Source organism: Paralichthys olivaceus, chromosome 11, assembly GCF_024713975.1.
Source record: "Paralichthys olivaceus isolate ysfri-2021 chromosome 11, ASM2471397v2, whole genome shotgun sequence".
NCBI lineage: Eukaryota > Metazoa > Chordata > Actinopteri > Pleuronectiformes > Paralichthyidae > Paralichthys > Paralichthys olivaceus.
In genome coordinates this window covers 755001-776541 of record NC_091103.1, presented here as the reverse complement: position 1 = coordinate 776541, position 21541 = coordinate 755001, and the positions used below count along the sequence as shown (strand labels likewise).

General features: G+C 47.7%; 1 protein-coding gene across 1 annotated transcript in view; it reads right to left on the bottom strand.

Annotated features, from left to right (window-relative positions):
* plekhg2 (pleckstrin homology domain containing, family G (with RhoGef domain) member 2) overlaps positions 1-21541 on the bottom strand; it is a 34374-nt gene that overhangs the window by 10655 nt on the left and 2178 nt on the right. The window contains exons 2-13 of the mRNA XM_069534851.1: positions 20281-20801; positions 15076-15176; positions 9341-9407; positions 9033-9079; positions 4219-4369; positions 3482-3613; positions 2509-2691; positions 2316-2408; positions 2096-2182; positions 1468-1501; positions 1269-1361; positions 1010-1111 (exon numbers count right to left, since the gene is read on the bottom strand). Coding sequence (XP_069390952.1) covers positions 1010-1111; positions 1269-1361; positions 1468-1501; positions 2096-2182; positions 2316-2408; positions 2509-2691; positions 3482-3613; positions 4219-4369; positions 9033-9079; positions 9341-9407; positions 15076-15176; positions 20281-20751 — 1561 coding nt within the window. The 5' untranslated portion in view covers positions 20752-20801. The remainder of the gene's footprint in view (positions 1-1009; positions 1112-1268; positions 1362-1467; positions 1502-2095; positions 2183-2315; positions 2409-2508; positions 2692-3481; positions 3614-4218; positions 4370-9032; positions 9080-9340; positions 9408-15075; positions 15177-20280; positions 20802-21541) is intronic.

Genomic DNA, 21541 nt, shown 5'->3' with positions numbered 1-21541 from the left:
GCTGTCCTCAGGTGTCTCTGTCTACCTGACTGTCCTCAGGTGAGTCTGTCTACCTGACTGTCCTCAGGTGTCTCTGTCTACCTGACTGTCCTCAGGTGTCTCTGTCTACCTGACTGTCCTCAGGTGAGTCTGTCTACCTGACTGTCCTCAGGTGTCTCTGTCTACCTGACTGTCCTCAGGTGCCTCTGTCTACCTGACTGTCCTCAGGTGAGTCTGTCTACCTGACTGTGAGTCTGTCTACCTGACTGTCCTCAGGTGTCTCTGTCTACCTGACTGTCCTCAGGTGTCTCTGTCTACCTGACTGTCCTCAGGTGAGTCTGTCTACCTGACTGTCCTCAGGTGTCTCTGTCTACCTGACTGTCCTCAGGTGAGTCTGTCTACCTGACTGTCCTCAGGTGTCTCTGTCTACCTGACTGTCCTCAGGTGCCTCTGTCTACCTGACTGTCCTCAGGTGAGTCTGTCTACCTGACTGTGAGTCTGTCTACCTGACTGTCCTCAGGTGTCTCTGTCTACCTGACTGTCCTCAGGTGTCTCTGTCTACCTGACTGTCCTCAGGTGAGTCTGTCTACCTGACTGTCCTCAGGTGTCTCTGTCTACCTGACTGTCCTCAGGTGTCTCTGTCTACCTGACTGTCCTCAGGTGCCTCTGTCTACCTGACTGTCCTCAGGTGAGTCTGTCTACCTGACTGTGAGTCTGTCTACCTGACTGTCCTCAGGTGTCTCTGTCTACCTGACTGTCCTCAGGTGTCTCTGTCTACCTGACTGTCCTCAGGTGAGTCTGTCTACCTGACTGTCCTCAGGTGAGTCTGTCTACCTGACTGTCCTCAGGTGTCTCTGTCTACCTGACTGTCCTCAGGTGAGTCTGTCTACCTGACTGTCCTCAGGTGAGTCTGTCTACCTGACTGTCTCCTGGTGCGTCTGTCTACCTGATTGTCCTCAGGTGAGTCTGTCTACCTGACTGTCCTCAGGTGAGTCTGTCTACCTGACTGTCCTCAGGTGAGTCTGTCTACCTGACTGTCTCCTGGTGCGTCTGTACGGCAGGTTTCCGTCCAGCAGCAGCGGCAGACTCTTCCTGGACTTCTCAGGTGTGTACATCAGCAGCTCTGGAGGCTCTGGAGGGACAAACAGAGCGGAGACATATTTTTGATTTGCTCCATCAAACCTCTTTAAATTCAAACCATGGAACTCAGATTTTTCCTGAAGTAAAAACCACCACAAACATGTCTGTCGTTAAACTGCAGCACAAAGAAAACAACCACTGACCCTGACCTGATTGGCGTCGTCCTCTGTGGTAACCGTGGACGTCGTCCAATCGTGGCGAGGCGCAGGACTTCTTTAGGTGGTCCTGGTCAAAGTGAGGCGCTGAAACACAGGAAGTGATGTCATGTGTTTGTGTGTGTGTGTGTGTGTGTGTGTGTGTGTGTGTGTGTGTGTGTGTGTGTGTGTGTGTGTGTGTGTGTGTACTCACATTGACAGAAGTTGTCTCCCAGGACTTGTCTCGCCTGAACAAAAAGACACCACACATCAGAGTTTGTGTTTTTTAATGAGACAGTTTGTAACTGTGTGAATGACCAGCAGGTGGCAGCAAACACCAGACTACACCAGACTACTACTACTACTACTACAACTACTTACTACTGCAAAGATTCATCTGTAATTATATAAAATGTCCTTCATCAGAACTCTGTCTCCTCATCTTCATCATCCTCTCACCTCCTCATCCTCTCACCTCCTCCCCCTCTCACTCTCCTCACCTCCTCTCACCTCCTCCCCCTCTCACTCTTCTCACGTCCTCCCCCTCTCACTCTCCTCCCCCTCTCACCTCCTCCCCCTCTCACTCTCCTCACCTCCTCCCCCTCTCACCTCCTCATCCTCCTCATCCTCTCACCTCCTCCCCCTCTCAATCTCCTCACTCTCCTCACCTCCTCCCCCTCTCACTCTCCTCATCTCCTCCCCCTCTCACTCTCCTCCCCCTCTCACCTCCTCCCCCTCTCACTCTTCTCACTCTCCTCCCCCTCTCACCTCCTCCCCCTCTCACTCTTCTCACGTCCTCCCCCTCTCACTCTCCTCCCCCTCTCACCTCCTCCCCCTCTCACCTTCTGTGGCAGTGAGGCCGGATGGTTTTCTACGATCAGTCTCTTGAGGTAGTGAACCCACAGTCGTTTCTCCTCCTGGTTCTTGGTCTGCAGAACGTCACAGGAGGAACAGGAACAATGGAACATTATGTTTTAATAAATTATATCATATTATAAATTATCATTATATATGAATAGATATGAATATTTCTTCATGTTCCTGTGGCTTCTGCTTCCTCACCTGGACGACGTGCTGCAGTTTGGGAATCGTCTGGTCCGACACTCTGAAACACAGCGGATCCTTCAGCGTCTCCACCAGCAGCAGATTACAACACTGCCACACGGAGACAGAGACAGAAAGACGAGCGTGAAGGTCACGGACGTGTTCCACTGGAGACACAGTGAAACCAGGAGCTTTATCTGGACAAACTTACAAATATATGTGTGCTGTAGACAAACTGTTCCAGCCTCTTCTTGGCGATCAGCAGCATCTTATCGAACAGGAAGAACGCTCGCTCCTTCTTCACCCTCAGGACCTTGAAGGAACCTTCCAGAACCAGCTCTCCAAACCCGCTGAGGTCCGGCCCGCTCCAGTTCACCAGCAAGGACTCGATTTCCTGTGAGGAGGTGAAAGGACAGAGGTTAATCTGAGAGAGCTCCTGACGTGTCGTCCATCATCATCATCATCTTCATCTTCACTCCAGCTGCTGTGTCTGAACCTCCTCCATGACATCATCCAGCAGAGTGACTTCACCCACAGTTCATGACATCATACTATCCGTCATGGACCACGCTGGTCTAACAACATTTATGTCTCTGCACTAACTTTGTCTAATTCTGAAGTCAGAACTTTCAAACTCATCCCACCACCGTCGTCGTGAAGAGGAAGAGGAAGAGGAAGAGGGAGCGTTACCAGGCACTGACGCCTCCTCGTCATCAGAGTCCAGAGAAAGAAAACCTCTGAGTGTGTCGTCTAAATTTAGATTTAAGAATCACTTCTCTGGTTTGAACGTTTCACCCCCCCCCACTGTCCCAACCGCTGCTGAAAGGTCAGAGGTCAGCGCTCGTGCTCTTCCTGCTCCGTGAACCATCAGAGGTTAAAGGTCAAACTCATGAGACTCAGGTCGGCTGCAGCCCAACAGCTGAACTATGTCCCAAAACATGGAACCTCCACTTCTCTGCAGCAGTTTGACACCACAAGGTCACAGACACGACCTCTGTCTGTCACACACACACACACACACACACACACACACACACACACACACACACACACACACACACACACACACGGCGGACACCAGGAAACACCAACAACGTTACATCCCCCCTATGACAGGAAGTCATCTATTGTAATTGCTGTTTCAAACTAAGATGTTCTTACAGTGACAGAGTGTTGGTGTTTACCTGCAGCCGGACGGCGTGTTCCTGTTTCCTCTTCATGTCGTTAATGTACCAGGCGACCGCCGTCATGGTGATGATGGCGTCCTCCACGACCTCATATCCAGGAGCGCTCTTCTCAAAGTGCTTGGAGAGTTCCTGAGGCGACACAAAGGGGCGTCGGTGTGAAGCTGTTCTGTGAAATATTCTCATTATTCTGGTTTTGTCCAAACTGTCTCTTTCTGTATTCCTTCAACATATCAACTATTTCTATCGATGTTCCGTCTCACTTCACTTTAGAGTCAGTGATTTTCAGGTTCCACAGAGAGAAGAGCAAAACTTCTGTGAGTTTATGTGACGAGTCTGTTTCTAACGAACGTAACAAGCTGCAGCTCATCACTGACACAAGGGACCATCTGAGGATTATGGGTAATCTCAGCACAGATCCAAACATATGTTTGACCCGTGTTTAAACTGGACGCTGAAGACAGAGCAGCAGCGTGTGTGTGTGTGTGAGTGAGTGAGTGTGTGTGTGTCTGTGTGAGTGAGTGAATGAGTGTGTGTGTGTGTTTCATTTGATAGTATTTGAGGTGGTACCTGTAGGAGCAGGTGGTATTTGATAGTATTTGAGGTAGTATTTGACAGTATTTGAGGTGGTACCTGTAGGAGCAGGTGGTATTTGATAGTATTTGATAGTATTTGAGGTGGTACCTGTAGGAGCAGGTGGTATTTGAGGTAGTATTTGATAGTATTTGAGGTGGTACCTGTAGGAGCAGGTGGTATTTGAGGATCCTCTGCACTGGTTTGAGCAGATACGTCTCCAGAGGTAACGAGTGGTTAAGGGTCGTCCGTCTCTCCTGGAAGAAACGAACCAGACTTTCGTTTTGCATGCACTCCCTCAGCACCGCCACCGAGCTGCAGAGACATAGAGAGACAGAGACAGAGACACAGAGACACAGAGACACAGAGACAGAGACAGAGAGAGACAGAGACAGAGAGAGACAGAGACAGAGACACAGAGAGACAGAGACACAGAGAGACAGAGAGACAGAGAGACAGAGACAGAGAGAGACAGAGACACAGAGACACAGAGAGACAGAGACACAGAGAGACAGAGAGACAGAGACAGAGAGACGTTACAATCTACAAAAGTACACAACTGTATCACCAGCGTGTACACTGACTGCCTCTGAGTGTCACAGTAACAACACTTCAGACTCAGTCAGGGATCATTTCACTTCAACCCAGAGAACAAGAGAAATACTTGACTTATAATAAATAATTCTGTTCGACAGCCTGGATCTGTTTTCTGTTTCTTTTCTTATTACACTTATTCGCACAATATGATGAAATGTGATTCAGGATCCAGTGAGAACTCGATGAACCAGAATCAGAAACGACCCTGGTGCACGGCAGATGGATCAGGGTTGAGATTAGAAGCTTCCACAGAGAGTTCAACCGTCGACTCCGCTGAACATTTATCACGACACAAAGTTGAGTTCATGTTAAGAAGAAACAGGGACCAGAGGACGACGCCGGAGCAGGTTGAGATGATGAAGGAGCGTCAGGAGGTGAGAGGGAAGAAGAAGACATATGATGAAGGAGGAAGAAGAAGAAGACATACGATGAAGGCACAGGACTCCACACCTGTTTGGAGCGATGACAAACGAGAAGAACCGAAGAGATCGGAGCAACAAACATTCATCTCAATTTGAACAAAAGAGGAGGAACTGAAGAAAAGAACAAGAAACCAAAGATGGGAGAGAGAGAGAGAGAGAGAGAGAGACAGAGGACATTGGTAGATTATGAACAATGATCTGTGAGATCATCACTAGAGAAGGAGACAAAACGTGAAGAAACTGAGGAGGAAGATGACAAGTTGTCCAGATGATGGAGGAAGAGAGGCACCAGAGGAAAGGGGGGTTGTGGAGGTGGTGAAAGAACACGATGGAGGACGCTGGAGACTCTTCAGCTGTTGAATCCGCTGACAAACATTTATCACAGCGTGGAGCCAAAGATTCTTGGACACCAGCGGAGCGATAGAAAAGAGGGGGAGGTCTGAACAAGGGGGATGAAGAACAGGGGGGAGACGGAGGAAAGGAGGAAGGAGGTCAAGGTAACTATGGGACGAGAAAGGAGAGAAGGACAGACATTAATCACAGGAACGAGTCGAGGAACTCGAAGCAGCTGTAATATCTTCGACAGACAAACTCGTCTGCAGCTTCAAACCATCTGAGGACGTTCAGGGACACACGACTGTAACCGCAGCTCGGGTGTTTTATCTCCTTCCTCTGTGCCACGGAGCTGCGGACCTGCAGCCAGGTCATTATGAGGATGGAGAGCATATTATTAGATGAGTGATGACATGTGTGCAGAATTCGTTGGCTCGGCTTCTCCCTTCGCAGCAGCAGCAGCTGAGGCCAGAGTCAGTGTGAGCGTCCAACACATCGAGAGAAACGTTTTAAATCCTGAGTGTGACACGAGAAGGTTTATGGATCCTGGTGTTCTCCCACCTCCATCAGTGATGTTGGACATGAAGCGCAGGATTTACATGAAGCTCGATGCAGATGTCACGTCCTGTGGAGGAGGGATCTCGTCCAGGACCGTCTGAGGTCAACTTCTCATACTCTGGGTCCATAGAGGACGAACCCTCCAGACTTTAATGACACAGTGACCTGAACGTAGGACGGAGGCTTGAGTCCTCCTGCAGCGGTCGTGGTTAACTCATACATAGCTCCACTGAACGGCTCATAGAATAAATAAATGAGTTTTTCTTTCCAAAACTTTAATAGTGTGACTGTAATGGTCTCTGCGACCTTTGGGGGGCGCCAGCCGGAGTTCTGAACACCCGGAGAAATGTAAAGACACAAACCCTCTGCAGGAGGAATTTAAATCACATGGCAGATAAACTAAATCTGCCCCAGACACATTCCTAGAAACTTTCCATCCAGTCGTCCTGGAGACACGTCCTGCGCTTCAACTCACAGACACGCAGAGGTGAGGTTTTTACTGTCCGTCCTCCTCATGTTGCGTATTTTAAACACACACACAGCAGCTGTAATTATCTACATCCTGAGAATCTGGAGACGAAGACCGGCTTCAACGAGCCTGAATTCATCTCCACCAATCAGAGGAAACACGACACCGGCCGTCAGTCTGCACCGCCACTAAAAACACCATGGACGTCCTCCGCCTCCCCTCAGTCCACCAGCCATTGTCCCTGTGACATGAACTCGTCATGATGGTGTTTGTGTGGTGAAGCAGTTTTCAGACATGAACTCCAGAGGACTGTTGAGTCTGGAGAGGGTGGAGCACAGAGGCAGGAAGTGACATCATTCTGCAGAGATCACGTGAGTTTGTTTACGTCACATCTTCACCTCGTCTGCGGCCTTTTCCTTTTCATCCAGAGACTTTTGATTTCTTTTGTTTTGTCAGTTTCGTGTTTCTGATTTGACACAAGTAGCTGAAAGACGGCAGCCTGATGTAAAATGGTCTGAAGGTTCATCAGGATTTGGGTAAAAGCAGCTCGCTCTGCGCTCTGTGTGGTCCTACACGACTTAAATGGACAGATTCGTTGACAGGAAAGTCCCTCGAAGACACGCCAGGTGGTCGATATAAACGGAGACGCTCAGGAATCAGTAACGGACACAGATAAATGGTAAAACTGATCTTTACGACGCATTGGGAGAGAAAAGAGATTGACGATGACGTTTCTAAACTTTTCCGTCTCCACTTGGGATCTAATTGAAACTAGCCTCAGTAATCTGCCTCTTCCTCCTCTTCCACGTTCACTTTCATGTGCAATACGTTTTAAGACAATAAAACACATGTGCCCCCCCGCACCCCATTCAGTCTGCAGCTCATTACTCTGCAGCGTCACAGACAGAGGAGCTGAGCAGCGTGACCCCAGCGTCTCATGGAGCAGATCCATGTGTGCTGGTTTTAATAGGAGCCTGTTTCATGACACATTGTTGTGATATCACTGGAACTAAGATTTCTTCACAGCGCTCCAGTCCTGATTTTGGCTTTTTCACATGGCAAAGAAGCTGCATTCCGGAGCCATTTTCTTATCTGGCGTGCTTCTCTCTTTGTGGCGGATAACTAACCGAACAAAGACAAACATCTCGGGTTCTCAGCGCCGCTGCTCTCACTTCACAAAACCTGCAATCCAGCAGATTTCCCTCCAAATCTGACCCAGAGGATCCGAGTGGAAAAATGTAAAACGAGCAGACGCTGACAGAGACCGAGTGTCCTCAGTCTGGATTTTACATTACTGCCTCACCGTGAATACGCAGAGTACTTTGATTTGAAAATCACACACATGGCTCCTGAATGGATTTACTGTGTGTGTCCAGTATAATTACACACTGAGCTAAGTCTCGGACCAGAGAGATCCTGGTTCCAGACCCGGAATCACCAACGCGACCAAACTTGAATTCATATTGTTTCACTAACGACAGAAACAAGCAGGTGAAACTGAGTTTAGAGGAAGTTTTTCTTTGCTCTGCTTCGTTAAAGGTGTTTTACTGATGTCAAGAGGAGCTGCAGCGACGGAGTGAAGAGCTCTCTGAACATCAGAGCATGAAAACACTTCACGACATGATCGACCTGAACATGAGCAGATGTGTCTCCTTTAATGAAGACGGAAACTTCCAACTGTGTTTGATTCTGTTTGACTGACTCTGAGTCTGTCTCTTCTCAGTTTGACTCTTTGTTCAGTTCATGTATAGATCTTTGTTTCAGGAAGTTCACATGGAAGTGACACGCAGCAGCAGCTGGAACTGAGAGGATCCAGGAGAAGAAGCAGCGCACACACACACACACACACACACACACACACACACACAGTTTGGTGGTCTGAAAGCATCTGACCTACTTCTTTTTATTGGAGTTTAATGGAGCTTTAAGGAGGCGACAGGCGGAGAGCAGCGAGTGGAGGGGGGTGAAGGAGGGGTCGACTTCCACTGGTTCACACACACACACACACACACACACACACACACAAACACACACACACACAAGTCAATGAAGGCTTTAGTGTGTGTGAATGACATCAGGGAATTAACCTGCAGTCAGATTTTCTAGAGGAAACACATTAAAACACAAAAGTACACACACACACACACGCACACACACACACACACACACACACTCACACACACACACACACACACACTCACACACACGCACACACACACACACACACGCACACACACACACAGGGCTGAGTTGTAATCAGATTACAGGAGTTAACCGACTATAATCAGATGCTGAGAAGTTTCACTGAGAATCAAAGTTCTGCTGACGACTCAGCTCTGCATGCGAACTCCCAGCATGCACCTGTCGGCTGCCTGTTGTAAGGGTCAGATACTTTTACTCTTTAGTCGCACTGTGATGTCATCAGTGACTCACGTCTTGTGTTAAACCCGTGTGTTCAGGTTTGAGTTTGTTGTGTCACATTATTTTACTTGTGTGAGCGTGTTGGTGTGTGAGTGTGTGAGCGTGTTGGTGTGTGTGTGTGTGTGTGTGAGCGTGTTGGTGTGTGTGTGTGTGTGTGTGAGTGTGTGTGTGTACTTACTTGGGGTAGTTCATGCAGTAGAGTGTGTAGATGTCAAACGCTTCACTCTGAAGAAAACACAGATTAGAGTTCAGGTTAGAGGAAGAAGACACACACACACACACACACACACACACTCTCACACACACACACACACACTCACACACACACACACACACAGTCAGGACACATTAATTGGGTGTTTGATCCACAGCAGCAGCCAGTTGATGGAGTGACGTGTTTTTCAGTGAATGGAGGGTGTTTCCTGTCACACACACACACACACACACACACACACACACACACACACACAGCTCAACTGTACTCACCCTCTCTAAGAAGCACTCAGCGATGGCTGCAGCGTGAGGACTCCGCTCTAAATCCTCCAGGAGGTCACTGTGGAGACACGGGCAAAGGTGAGCCAGCAGGTACGAGGCCAGAATTATGTGGACACCTAAATATTCCTTCTCCTGCAGCCTCCTAGTAAAACATCTGGAAACAAGGTTTCTAACACGTGACGGACGTGAAACTGGAAGAACACAAATATCTCACGTCATGTCCTGCCTCTTGCTGCTCTACAGGCTCCGCCCCTCGCCTGAATGTTCCCCACATGTTCCTGAACGAGTCTGAAACAACTTATGTTTTATTCCTTCTGGCTGCAGATGCAGTTTGTTGACGTGCAGGACAAACAGATACAGGAATTCATTCGTCCCAGCTGTTATTCGCCGTTTCAATTATTTATTGTCAGTTTCATTTATTGAGGGACTGCAGACTTTCTGTTGTTTCATGTATTTCATATTGTTTTTATTGTTTGTCTTTGTAATCTTTAGCGCCCACGTGGACATCATGGATATCCTTGAAAAGGTATAAAAGAAAAGGTGAGCACTGACAGATCTCTCCTCTGCGTCAATAGAAACCTGAGCTGAGTCTGGAATCAAACGTCAGATTAAAACGTCCGTCACTACAGTTAATGGATCCCGTGCCTGCACCTCCTCGTGTTGGTTCTTGTAGAACCTGAGGTCTGAGTCAACCCTCCAGTCTGCAGCTCGTCCACACTGAACCAGCTCAAACGGCTCAGAGGCTCTGAGTGTGAGTAAAGCTCTGGTTCACAGCCAGGCGACTCCGCCGGGAGCCACAGAAAACATCAGCACTGTCAGAGACGCCATCGTGTTCAAGTCACTGTTACACACAGTCGACGTGGACACACACCAACGACACGGAGACACTGATCTGTCTCCACCACCTGCTGGAGGAAACTGGATGACGTGCATTTGAACGAGTGTGGAGAAAAAGAGCGAGTGTGAATATGAGAGTTTACATCTTTAACTCAAACTGCATTTTTATATATATGTTGATATTTGACAGGTTTTCTTTGACACTGAACGTTTCTCTGCTGGTGTTCGTGTTGACGACGTGTTGACGACCTCTGAGCAGCAGTTTGAAGATTTGAAGACTCGGGTCACAGTAAAACAGTAAAATCTCCTCTTGCGTGAGTGAAACTGAAGTTTTACATTTAGTTTTTACCTTTTCCCCGAAGACATTTCTTGTTGCCGAGCAGAAACACGGGCCAGTCTCTGAAAAGTGCAACCGGCCGAACAATATATCAATAAGCTCGGAGCTGGCCCGAGCCTCGGTGATCTCAGCGGAGAGAGTTTTACTGCGAAATATATTTTACATCCCGTCAAACGACTGTAAAACACAAGAGAGGAGGGAGAGAGCTGAGAGTGTTGAGGCAGAACCCAGCTACGGGACGAGGTTCAAACATCCACCTCCGAGGGTCACATGGGCCACGTGGAGCCAATACCAGCTGACTTTGTTGAACCTGGACGGGTCGCCCGCCAATCACGACGTAACAAACCGAGACAACCAATCACACTGACGCTCATTTACTCATCGACCAATCAGCAGTCGGCTTGTGTTTGGATGGGGGGAGGAGGCTAACCGCTGCTCCACCGTGCCACCATGAAACAGGTGAAACAGTGTTGAGACATTATGTTTGTGTTTTTTAATCACATATTCACTTTGATCAATTTGCTCCTTTTTCATTTTGAACATTGATTGTGGTCAAACTGACAAAAGTGAAATATATTTTATTATTAATATAAATATAATAAATATTCTACCAGTTCTACCAGTTCAGACACACACACACACACTCTCTCTCACACACACACACACACACACACACACACAGACACACATCAACACACACTCTCTCACATACACACACACACACACGCACACACACACAGACAGACACACTATGAGGTTGCACCACAGAACTCTCACTACATTCTTAGTTAATAAGCTGAAATTAAGTCTTTCATTATCGCAAATACACACAAACATTTGTACACAAACAAACACACACACACACACACACACAGCCCTCCTCCTATTCCTCCTCTCATCCCCACTTCTTCCCTCTCTCTCTCTGTCCACTGGCGTCAGGCCTCATTTTGTGGCTGGCGGACATCATTAGTGGGGGTTTGTGGGAGAGGAAGAGGGAATTCTGGGTGTTTTTCCTTTTTTTAATGGAGTGAAAACAGAGGAGTCGATCCACGGACACGGAGTCGGAGACATCAGTAAACACGCCTGTTAATTTGAAACAGGACGGAAACATGTTTGTTGTGGGAATAAAGTCCAACATGAAGAGGACGAGACTCGGTGGTTGTTTGTCTCCGACGACCAATCAGGAAGCAGGAAACATGGTCACATTCCTTTCTGATGGACACAAAGCAAACACGGTGATGTCACAGTGACGTTGACCTTTGACCCTTTGGAACTTTTAGCTGATTTGTGTGAAAGTGATTCCTCAATTAACAAATACGTGTTTGTGACCTTTGACCCCGAACCTCATCACATCTTCAAGGAAGTGAAAGAGTCGAGTACGATACTTTCAATATTAATACAATTTAAAACCAGATTTCTTCCTCGTGTCCTGTGGTCGTCTCACTATTGGCTACACTGCCCCCCCACTATTCCCTGTGGTACTGCTCCGTTTCGTGCGTAGCCACAAGCTCTGAGACGACGTGAACAAAGACAGAAGGTTCCGTCACGTCGAGCACAAACGAGCCTCAACAGTGTTTCATTTACTGAACAGTTGATTTTTCTCTGTAAGATAATGAGACGTCTCCTCTCGTTACTTCAACACATTCGTCCTCTCGTCTTTTCTCAGGGGTTTTAGCTGCTGGAAAAACAAACGAGTCCCCGACCCCACATGACCCCCCTGACCCTGCCCCCCCAACACCCCGAGCCGGGCCCTCCTCCGAGGGGCCGGGGCCAAACTAAACACCCGGGGGCCGGGGTCTGTTTCTCGTCCTCACGCAGAAGGAGTCGAGTGATAAACAGCCGCTGACTGTGAGTCGTCTGAGATGTGCTGCTTCGCTGATGAAGAGGAGGGTGAGAGCGTGTGTGGGCGTGGCCTTGATAACACAACTCCCCTGCAGACTCTGACTGCAAATGACGTCATCACCACAAGATGGCAGCACATGGAGGAACACGTCCTCAGTGTTGTCGTCTTGATTTTACTCTTTTACAGAGTTTTTCAAATCCGAGCACAAAGTGACCTCGAGACTTCAAACGTGACAGAAGATTCAAAATGCAGCTGACTGAAATATGACGCGACGCTTCGCTCTGAAGACTCTGGAGCCAGGGAGGAGCGCTTCTTTTTTTCATCGGGACGAACCCGTAATTAGTGTCGTGATCGGAGCCAAGCTCGACCTGCAGCTTCAGGTGTGTTTGATTTACGCCACATCACAGCGGCGGCAGCGAGGAAGCTGCTGCTCGGGCTGAGGTGGAAAGTGCTTTGATGACGTCTCTGACAGCTGTTTGTCAGGCGGCTGTCTGAGCCTCGACTGCACCCATCCAACATAAATACTTATACTAATACTACTATAGTACTGCTGAACTATACTCAGAGCCGGTTTCTCTTTCTTATCATACAAATACTCGTTTCAGCCTCTTATCTTAAAAAACATCTGGATTTTATCTGCGATGTGAAAAGATTTAATCATCATTCACTTTTTTCCGCTCGGCGTCGTGACGCGTATTCGAGGGTACGAGGCTGAAGAATGTATGATGTCATCGAGGGTCCTCACAAGTCCCCCGAGAGAGCCCCCCCCCCCCCCGGTTAGCACAGAGGGGTCAAAGGTCAAAACTTAACTCACAATAAAGGAGAAAGCCAAGAAAACACACACACACACACACACACACACACACACACACACATACAGACACACACTTTAAGCACATCATGCCGAGTGCTGTTTTCCCATGTTGCACTGGGGCAGGACGTAGAGTCAGACTTACGATTGATGATCTGTGATCAGCGATGTCAGATGGATATGTTTTGACTGCATGTTTCCATGGCGACGGAGCTCGAGCAGTAAAGTAACGGACTCATATTTACATTTAAAGTGACAGTGACTCATTCTGGGACGCTGAAGTTGTGTCACACACACTTTGTGTTATTTGTGTAGAGGTGAAAGTGTTTTTGGGTCAGTGTGACTACGTGAGTCAGGAAGCCGCTGTGGCCGCCCCGTCAGTCCCCCTGGCGGCGCTCACTGTGTGTGAGTGCACGTGAGAGCGTGCACAGGGAGTGCTTGATCCAGGACGAGGCTCAGCGGCCAATCACAGCCAAGTTTCAACCGTCACCGAGCCGACCGGAGCGTGGAGTCATGTTCGAGTTATGCTGGATGATGTCGTCACTCTGGACTCTGTTATGTCTACACATCTGGTTCTGTGTGTGTGTGTGTGTGTGTGTGTGTGTGTGTGTGTGTGTGGACTGTTTTTTTCTTATTTTCTCTACTTTCCAGGACAAAGAAAGAGAGAGAGAGAGAAACCAGGTCATTGGATTTAAAATCTGCACAAACCCAGAGAGAGAGAGAGAGAGAGGGGGAGAGAGAGAGAGAGAGGGAGAGAGAGAGAGGGAGAGAGAGAGAGGGAGAGAGAGAGAGAGAGAGGAGAGAGAGAGAGAGAGAGAGAGAGAGAGAGAGAGGTAGGAAGTGAACAAGGGGATTTCTGAGCTTTAATTACCTCGTTATAAACTAATTAACTTCATTAAATAAAATCAAATTAACTGCAGAGATGTAAGACACCCCTTACCCTTGTTCCCCCCCCCCCCCCCCCATCCCCCCATCCCCTCCCCTCCCCACTCACTCGCTCCCTCTCATACAATATTTCCCATGAGAACCAGGGGCAGGAAGCCTGGATGGAATGAAAACTGTGTGTGTTTGTACTCACACATTTGTGCTTTTGTGTAAGTGACTGTTAGTGTTCGAAAGTGTGTGTGTGTGTGTGTGTGTGTGTGTGTGTGTGTGTGTGTTGGGGCAGACACAAAGAAAGTGATGTGTGAAAACAGAACTCTCAGCAGGGTGGGGTGGAGGGTTGTGTGTGTGAGTGTGTGTGTGACATATTTTAACAGCTTCCTTCCCAGGGTCTTAAAGCAAACACACTCACACACACACACACACACACACACACACACACACACACACACACACACACAGTTGTGAGAGTAGGGTCTCCGGTGGGTGGGGCGACACTGTGACTGAATCTATTGATCAGTGTTGATTTCTGTGATCATATGATTTTGTCTCATTAAATTATGATGTCACAGCTTTTTTCATCTTTAAGTTCATGAAAAACTTCTCACAGCTAAAAACTTGAGTTTGTGTATAAACCAGATGATGATGAAGATCCACTCGTCATCATCCCGTGTTCACGTCAACATCACGTCTGCTCAACGTGGCATGAGGGGCTCTCTCTCTCTCTCTCTCTCCTTTTGTACCCCCCCCTCTCTCTCTCTGGGTTGAACGTCACTCAGAGTTCTTGCTATGTAGAAGGAAGACTTAGTCATGTGACCTCAACAGCTGCTGGACCCCCCCCCCCCCCCCCCCCGAGCTGCAGACCTGCCACGACATCATAAACACTGAACACTTTCAGTTGTTTGAGTTTGTTCTGCAGTGAAGTACTAATAGAGTATTTAGAGAAGCCGCAGTAATGAACCCTCAGAGTATTCAGAAGACCTGTGGCTTCAGTGTTGGATGTGAGAGGGAGTCACCTGTTGAACTCGTAGATGTCCTCGATGTTGCAGAACAGAGTGCTGACCTGCTCCGGCTTCAGCGGCAGAGCGCCACAGTCGATGATGCAGCCGAGATAATCCTGCAGAGAGAGAGAGAGAGAGAGAGAGAGAGAGAGAGAGAGAGACCAGCTGTCAGTCAACATGGATTCTGTTAGTTTGATTACATGAAGGAAAAAATACACTTTCAGAACTGAAGACATGTTCCTGACATGTTCCTGACGTGTTCCTGACATGTGCCTCACATGTTCCTTAAATGTTCCTTAAATGTTCCGGACATGTTCCTGACATGTGCCTCACATGTTCCTTAAATGTTCCTTAAATGTTCCTGACGTGTTCCTGACATGTGCTTCACATGTTCTGTATGTGAGAACAAATGTCTGAGTCAGTGTCTGGACATGTTCTGGATCTTCTCCTGCAGCCTCTAGTAAAACATCTGTAAAATGTCAGAGTGAGTCCATGTGAGAAAACATCAGGAAAACATCTGGAACCTTCTCAGTGAGCGAGTGGACGTGTTGACGAGGTTTCTAACACGTGAAGGACGTGAAACTGGAGTCGTGCACGTAGAAGACGAAGACGTCCACTTGGAAAAGACGAGGAGATTCCACATGTTTTGGTGATGAGGACCGACGCCGGTGTGGACGAGCTGTAAACTCTGTCTTTGAGCCTGTGTGTGTGTGTGTGTGTGTGTGTGGGTTAAACTGCATGTATAAAAAATGTAAAATGAGTGTAAAAAGAATTTCCCCTTGTGGGATCAATAAAGGAAGTTTAAGTTTAAGTTAAACAACAACAGCAGAGTTTATTCATCAGGTCCCGCCTCTTGGACAGAACTGGATGTAAATCCTGTGATTTCTTGACGCCGTGGTTTTTTCTTCGAATCCCAGAATCACATTTTTCTCAACACACCAACTTCTCCTCTCACATTTCTTGGTCATTGTACTCGGCAGCAGTTTGTCTCTGCTCCGCCAACCGAGAAACAGCTCAACGCTCCGAATAGAAACCAATTACACTAAACTACATTTACCATAAAGTCAAGTAAAGAATATGTATGTGTGGGAGAACACTCGAGACACAACCCCCCCCCCCACACACACACACACACACACACACACAGACAAACAAAACTCTCGTCCCTTCGCTCGTTTTTTTTCCCTAAATTTGGTACAAAAACAAGCAATTTGTGTGTGTGTGTGTGTGTGTGTGTGTGTGTGTGTGTGTGTATAATAAGGCATATAATGAGAGGCCTTGGCCACATTCATCACCTTTTAAAGGCAACAGGAAACACACACTGGAGGGAGAGAGAGAGACAGAGAGAGAGAGAGAGAGAGAGAGAGAAATGATGGAGAGGAAGAAAAGAAAAATTTGAAGGAATGAGGAAGAGACAGAGGATTTTTTTTTTTCATCCAAACAACAGAGAGAACGAGAGAAGAGGAGAAAACAGAAACTCAGAGTGAGAGAGAAGCTTCATCCACACGACGACGTCTCTGCTACAGATTCGTGGGACGTCCAGTCCAGAGCTTCAGAGACATGAGACAGTTTGAAATCTCTGCGTTTTAGTCTGAACAGAAACGGACACGTTTGGAATCGACGACACTCGCAGCATCTCGCCGGTTGGTTCCTCACGGTCTCCACGTAATGATTCGTCAGGTTGTTCAAAAAGTTTAAACGTGACTTTTTAAGCAGTTTCAACAAAATGAATTTGACGAGTCAACGTTTGTCAAACGTTCAATAATGAATCGTCAAAGTAAAAGCTGCTGTTCATGTAATAAATGTAAAAACTATTGAACCGATGAGAATCAGACGACGCATGTGATGGTAGAACTACTGGTGTTTGAGGTGTCACTGTTGATGATGATGATGAAATGAAGGAAGATCCCTCTCTCTCTCACGTTGTGTCCTCTCTCTCTCCAGCCGACTGCTCGCTCCTCTCTTTCCCTTCTCGTTCCCCAGATCCTCTCTGTGACCTCAAACTCGCCCTCCCTCTGTTTTCTCCTCCACATTCCTCTCTGTCTTATTGTCCTTTTCTCTTCTCCATTCTTTACACCTTTCCCACTTTTCCCCTTTTCCTCTCGCTCTCTCTACCTCCCTCCTTCATCTCTCTATCCCCCATCCTTGTCTCCCTCCCTCTCTCTCCTCCCCCTCAGTTTCCTGTCCCACTTGGCTGCAGGATCCTCGCTGAACTTCTCTCTTTTTAAAAAACTGAGAAAAAGCAGCAGATTCAACGATTCCACATATTTCTGATGTAGTTACACTTATTTCTGCAGTTTGACAGAAATCTGTCCAAGTGACGGAAAAAGATTGAAGTGATAAAAAAACTGACCCGAGTGAGTTGGAGAGAAGTTTTAAAAAACATGTGAAGAACAAAGGAGATTTTGAAAAGACGGAGAGGAGCTGTTTCCACTTTCTCTCATTCTTCCTATTCCTCTTTGTGTGTCTGCATTGTTATTATTCTAATACACACACACACACACACAGACGCACACACACACACAGACGCACACACACACACAGACGCACACACACACAGACGCAGGCCTATTATGGTCGTTGGTTCAGATTCACAGTGAGCGTGACATCATGTAGCCTCAATCAAAACCAGACTTCAGCAAAACCTCAAATACAGAGAGCAGCAGGAATGAAGGCTTACATTACAGGACAACACACACACACACACACACACACACACACACACCTATCATCTAACAGGCCTCTTTCCATCAGGACAGAGGAATTCTGGGATCGTTGCTTCGACTGCAGTTTAGAAAATGTGAAGACTAAAATCACCACGTTTCTGACTGTGGTGGTGATGGACGCTGTTTTTTCCCCCAAAATGCATCACAGACGTAAAAAAAAAGTGCAGCGACATTCAAGCAGCTGAGCCGAGGGCTCGGACAGAAAACAACAAAGATCCTCTGTTTCTTTACAAAGCAGCTGTTAAAATACTTCATGTACGTTGATGTTGTTTTAATTCACTGCATCGGTATCGACTGATCAGAGTCAAGACAAGAAATCATCAGATTTTAGTTTCAGTGTGAAAGAGAAACACTTAAAAATCATGATTCTGTTACTTGTTACTCTGAAAATCTGTTTCTCCTTAAACACACTGGTCCACAAAATATCAGATGTCCAAATGTTTCAGATTAAAACCGGTTATTGTTTCAGACACTTACTGAAGAACAGTTTTCTCTTTTCTTCTTTTGAATGAATGTGAACAACACAAACGTGACGTGATGAAAAGAGTCCGAGGACAGAAAGACGATGAGAGACGGAGCTGAAGGTTCGTCCCCCACAGACGGTCAGAGACAGAGAGAACTGACAGACAGCTGATAGACCTGATGACAGAGTGTGTCTGTCAGTGTGTGTCTGTGTGTGAGTGTGTCTGTCAGTGTGTGTCTGTGTGTGTGAGTGTCTGTGTGTGAGTGTGTGTGTGTGTGTGTCTGTGTGTGTGTGTGTGTCAGTGTGTGTCTGTGTGTGTGTGTCTGTGTGTGAGTGTGTCTGTCAGTGTGTGAGTGTGTCTGTCTGTGTGTTTGTGTGTGAGTGTGTCTGTCAGTGTGTGTCTGTGTGTGTGTGTCTGTGTGTGAGTGTGTGTGTGTGTGTGTGTGTGTGTGTGTGTGTGAGTGTGTCTGTGTGTGAGTGTGAGTGAGTGTGTGTGAGTGTGTGTCTGTGTGTGTGTGTCTGTGTGTGAGTGTGTGAGTGTGTGTGTGTGTGTGAGTGTGTGTGTGTGTGTGTGTGTGAGTGTGTGTCTGTGTGTGTGTGAGTGTGTGTCTGTGTGTGAGTGTGTGTGTGTGTGTGTGTGTGTGTGTGTGTGAGTGTGTCTGTGTGTGAGTGTGTGTGTGTGTGTGTGTGTGTGTGTGTGAGTGTGTCTGTGTGTGAGTGTGAGTGAGTGTGTGTGTGTGTGTGTGTGTGTGTGTGTGTGTGAGTGTGTGTCTGTGTGTGTGTGTGTCATGGCAGAGGATGAAAGCAGCAGTAAATTCTTTGTTTTACTTCAAAAGGATGTTTCACACTCCAGTTGGACAGATGGACACAACACACCCACACACACACACACACACAAATACACACACACACACACAAATACACACACACACACACACACACACACACACCTGGACCAATGATGGATGAAACTCAGCACATTACTGAGAAGTCTGAGCCGTTTTCTTTCATTCACTCTTTTTGAAGACGTTTAAACTTGTTTCCAACACGACGTCTCACACATACTGATACTAATACTTCCCATAATGCAACAGACACAATGATCAAAATAACAACGGTAACATATATTAGTTTGGTCCATGTCCCATCTGCTAACACGGAGGAGGAGCGGTTTATGACCTGTGATGCGGCGAGCCACCAGGGGGCGAGTGAGAGGATTTGGCTTCACTGTCAGTTGTGAAAATCAAAATTCAAATGTGTGAAATTTTTAAATTAAGAACAAAACATGTTGGAGGAGCGAGGAGGTGTGTGTGTGTGTGTGTGTGTGTGCGGAGGCCAGCTGCAGGTAAACTGGCCCAGAGGCATTCACACCTGGCCAGTAAATCTAGAATTCAGCTCCTCCCAAACACACACACACACACACACACATACACACACACACACACACACACACACACACACACACATGCACACCTTGTTTCCGTTTATTTGTTTCCTTCAGTCGACCACAGCTGCTCCGTGATTGGCAGACAGGAACTTTTAACGGGCACCAACACCTCAAAGTATGAGGCCGCAGCAGCCGCAGTAACGAGGCGACCAATCACACGGCGGCGTTGGGCAGCTCAGATCCGTGCTGAGGTCAACGGTCACTTCCGTCACATGATGTCACGCTTCTAAGCTGAGCTACAGGTGTCGCTGTGTTTTCATTGGTCGTAAAAGTCTGTGGTTGGATCACGTATGACACGTGTCCCCGGAATGATCAACACGTCATGAGATACAGCGATACATTTAAAATGTATACATCGGACATGTTGGTCCCGCCCACTGGGCTCGCTATTATTTCTTCGAAAAAAAGTTAATTACCAAAGCGCAATGAATCCTGGGAAATGTGGGCCCGAGAAGGATCCAACTGTTGCAGCCTTCGTAGCTCGGAAGGACACATTTGAAGGAACCATAGAAATTGGACAGACGAGTCGTCTCAATGAATGAGTTGTCACTTTCTTGATGGACAATTAAGAAGACGTCTCTTACCTCCACGATGCTCTTCAGATCTCTGACATAAGCTTGTTCTGTCTCCACGATCTCCATCACCACTCTCTCCAGCCGCGACAGCCGCCTGGGCACGGCTACTTCCACCGCCGCTGCATTGGCTGGGTGTCCATTAACGGGGTTCCCTCCTCCTGTTGCCCTGGCAACACAGACACCACCTCCGGGAACTCCTCCCCCTTGTGGCGTGACCAAGGGAGTGAGGTCCAGGCTGATGTCCGAGCTGTTCCTTTTTGGTGTGGAGGACGACGAGGACGATGAGGACACGTTATAGGCCGGGACGGCGCCGTACGGCAGTGAGGAGGAGGAGGAGGAGGAGGAGGAGTGGGAAGCATCATGCAGAGAGGCTGAGGAAGTGGAGGAGGAGAGGGAGGCGGGGCGCTCGCCATCCGAGCAAACGGTGTTGACGGAGGTGCAGGAGGAGGACGAGGCTCCTCGTTCGCCGGATGACATCATCCTACCCACAATCCCACTCAGAGACGAGACTGAGGAGGGACGCTTGGCGGCTGAAGAGAAACAGACAGAAAGAAGATTTAGTCCATCAGCTGAATTTATCGACCGTTAATATCAGAAAATTCAAGAAAATAAAAGGTTTCACAGACGCCACAGACACCACAGACATCACAGACATCACAGACGTCACAGACGCCACAGACATCACAGACATCACAGACGCCACAGACATCACAGACGCCACATCTCGTCGTAGGCGTGGACGATAAATTGACAGTTTGTATTCACAACTTGTTTTGCACAAAGACAATGATCATAGTCAAAACAAACAAAAAAGACGTCACGGCTCCACTAAAATATCTTTGATATGATGGAACGCTGCCATCTAGTGGTGATGACGTCATTTGCAGTCAGAGTCTGTGCAGTCGCGACATAGACCAGACCATGTCGGCCTCCGCAGTCTACGAAGGTCGACTCCTCGTCCTCTGTTCAAACACCTCCACTCACATTCAGTCAACAATCATTTTATCTCTTCCTTGCGTCACAATCGTTTCCAGCTTCCATCCAGACAGCGACACACCTGACTGTCAGCGAGCATTTCACTTTCACTAGCGTTTGAATTGCAGACGTCCCGGAGGAATTTAACTATGAATAACCAGGAGACATTTTAGAGGCGGGACGGCTTAATAACAGAACTACAGGTTCTTACAGGAACAGATCTAACAGCTGCCAACTGTGTTGTAAAGACGTTAACCTCCTGGAACACGAGGGTCCAGCAGTCCTGCTCCGCATG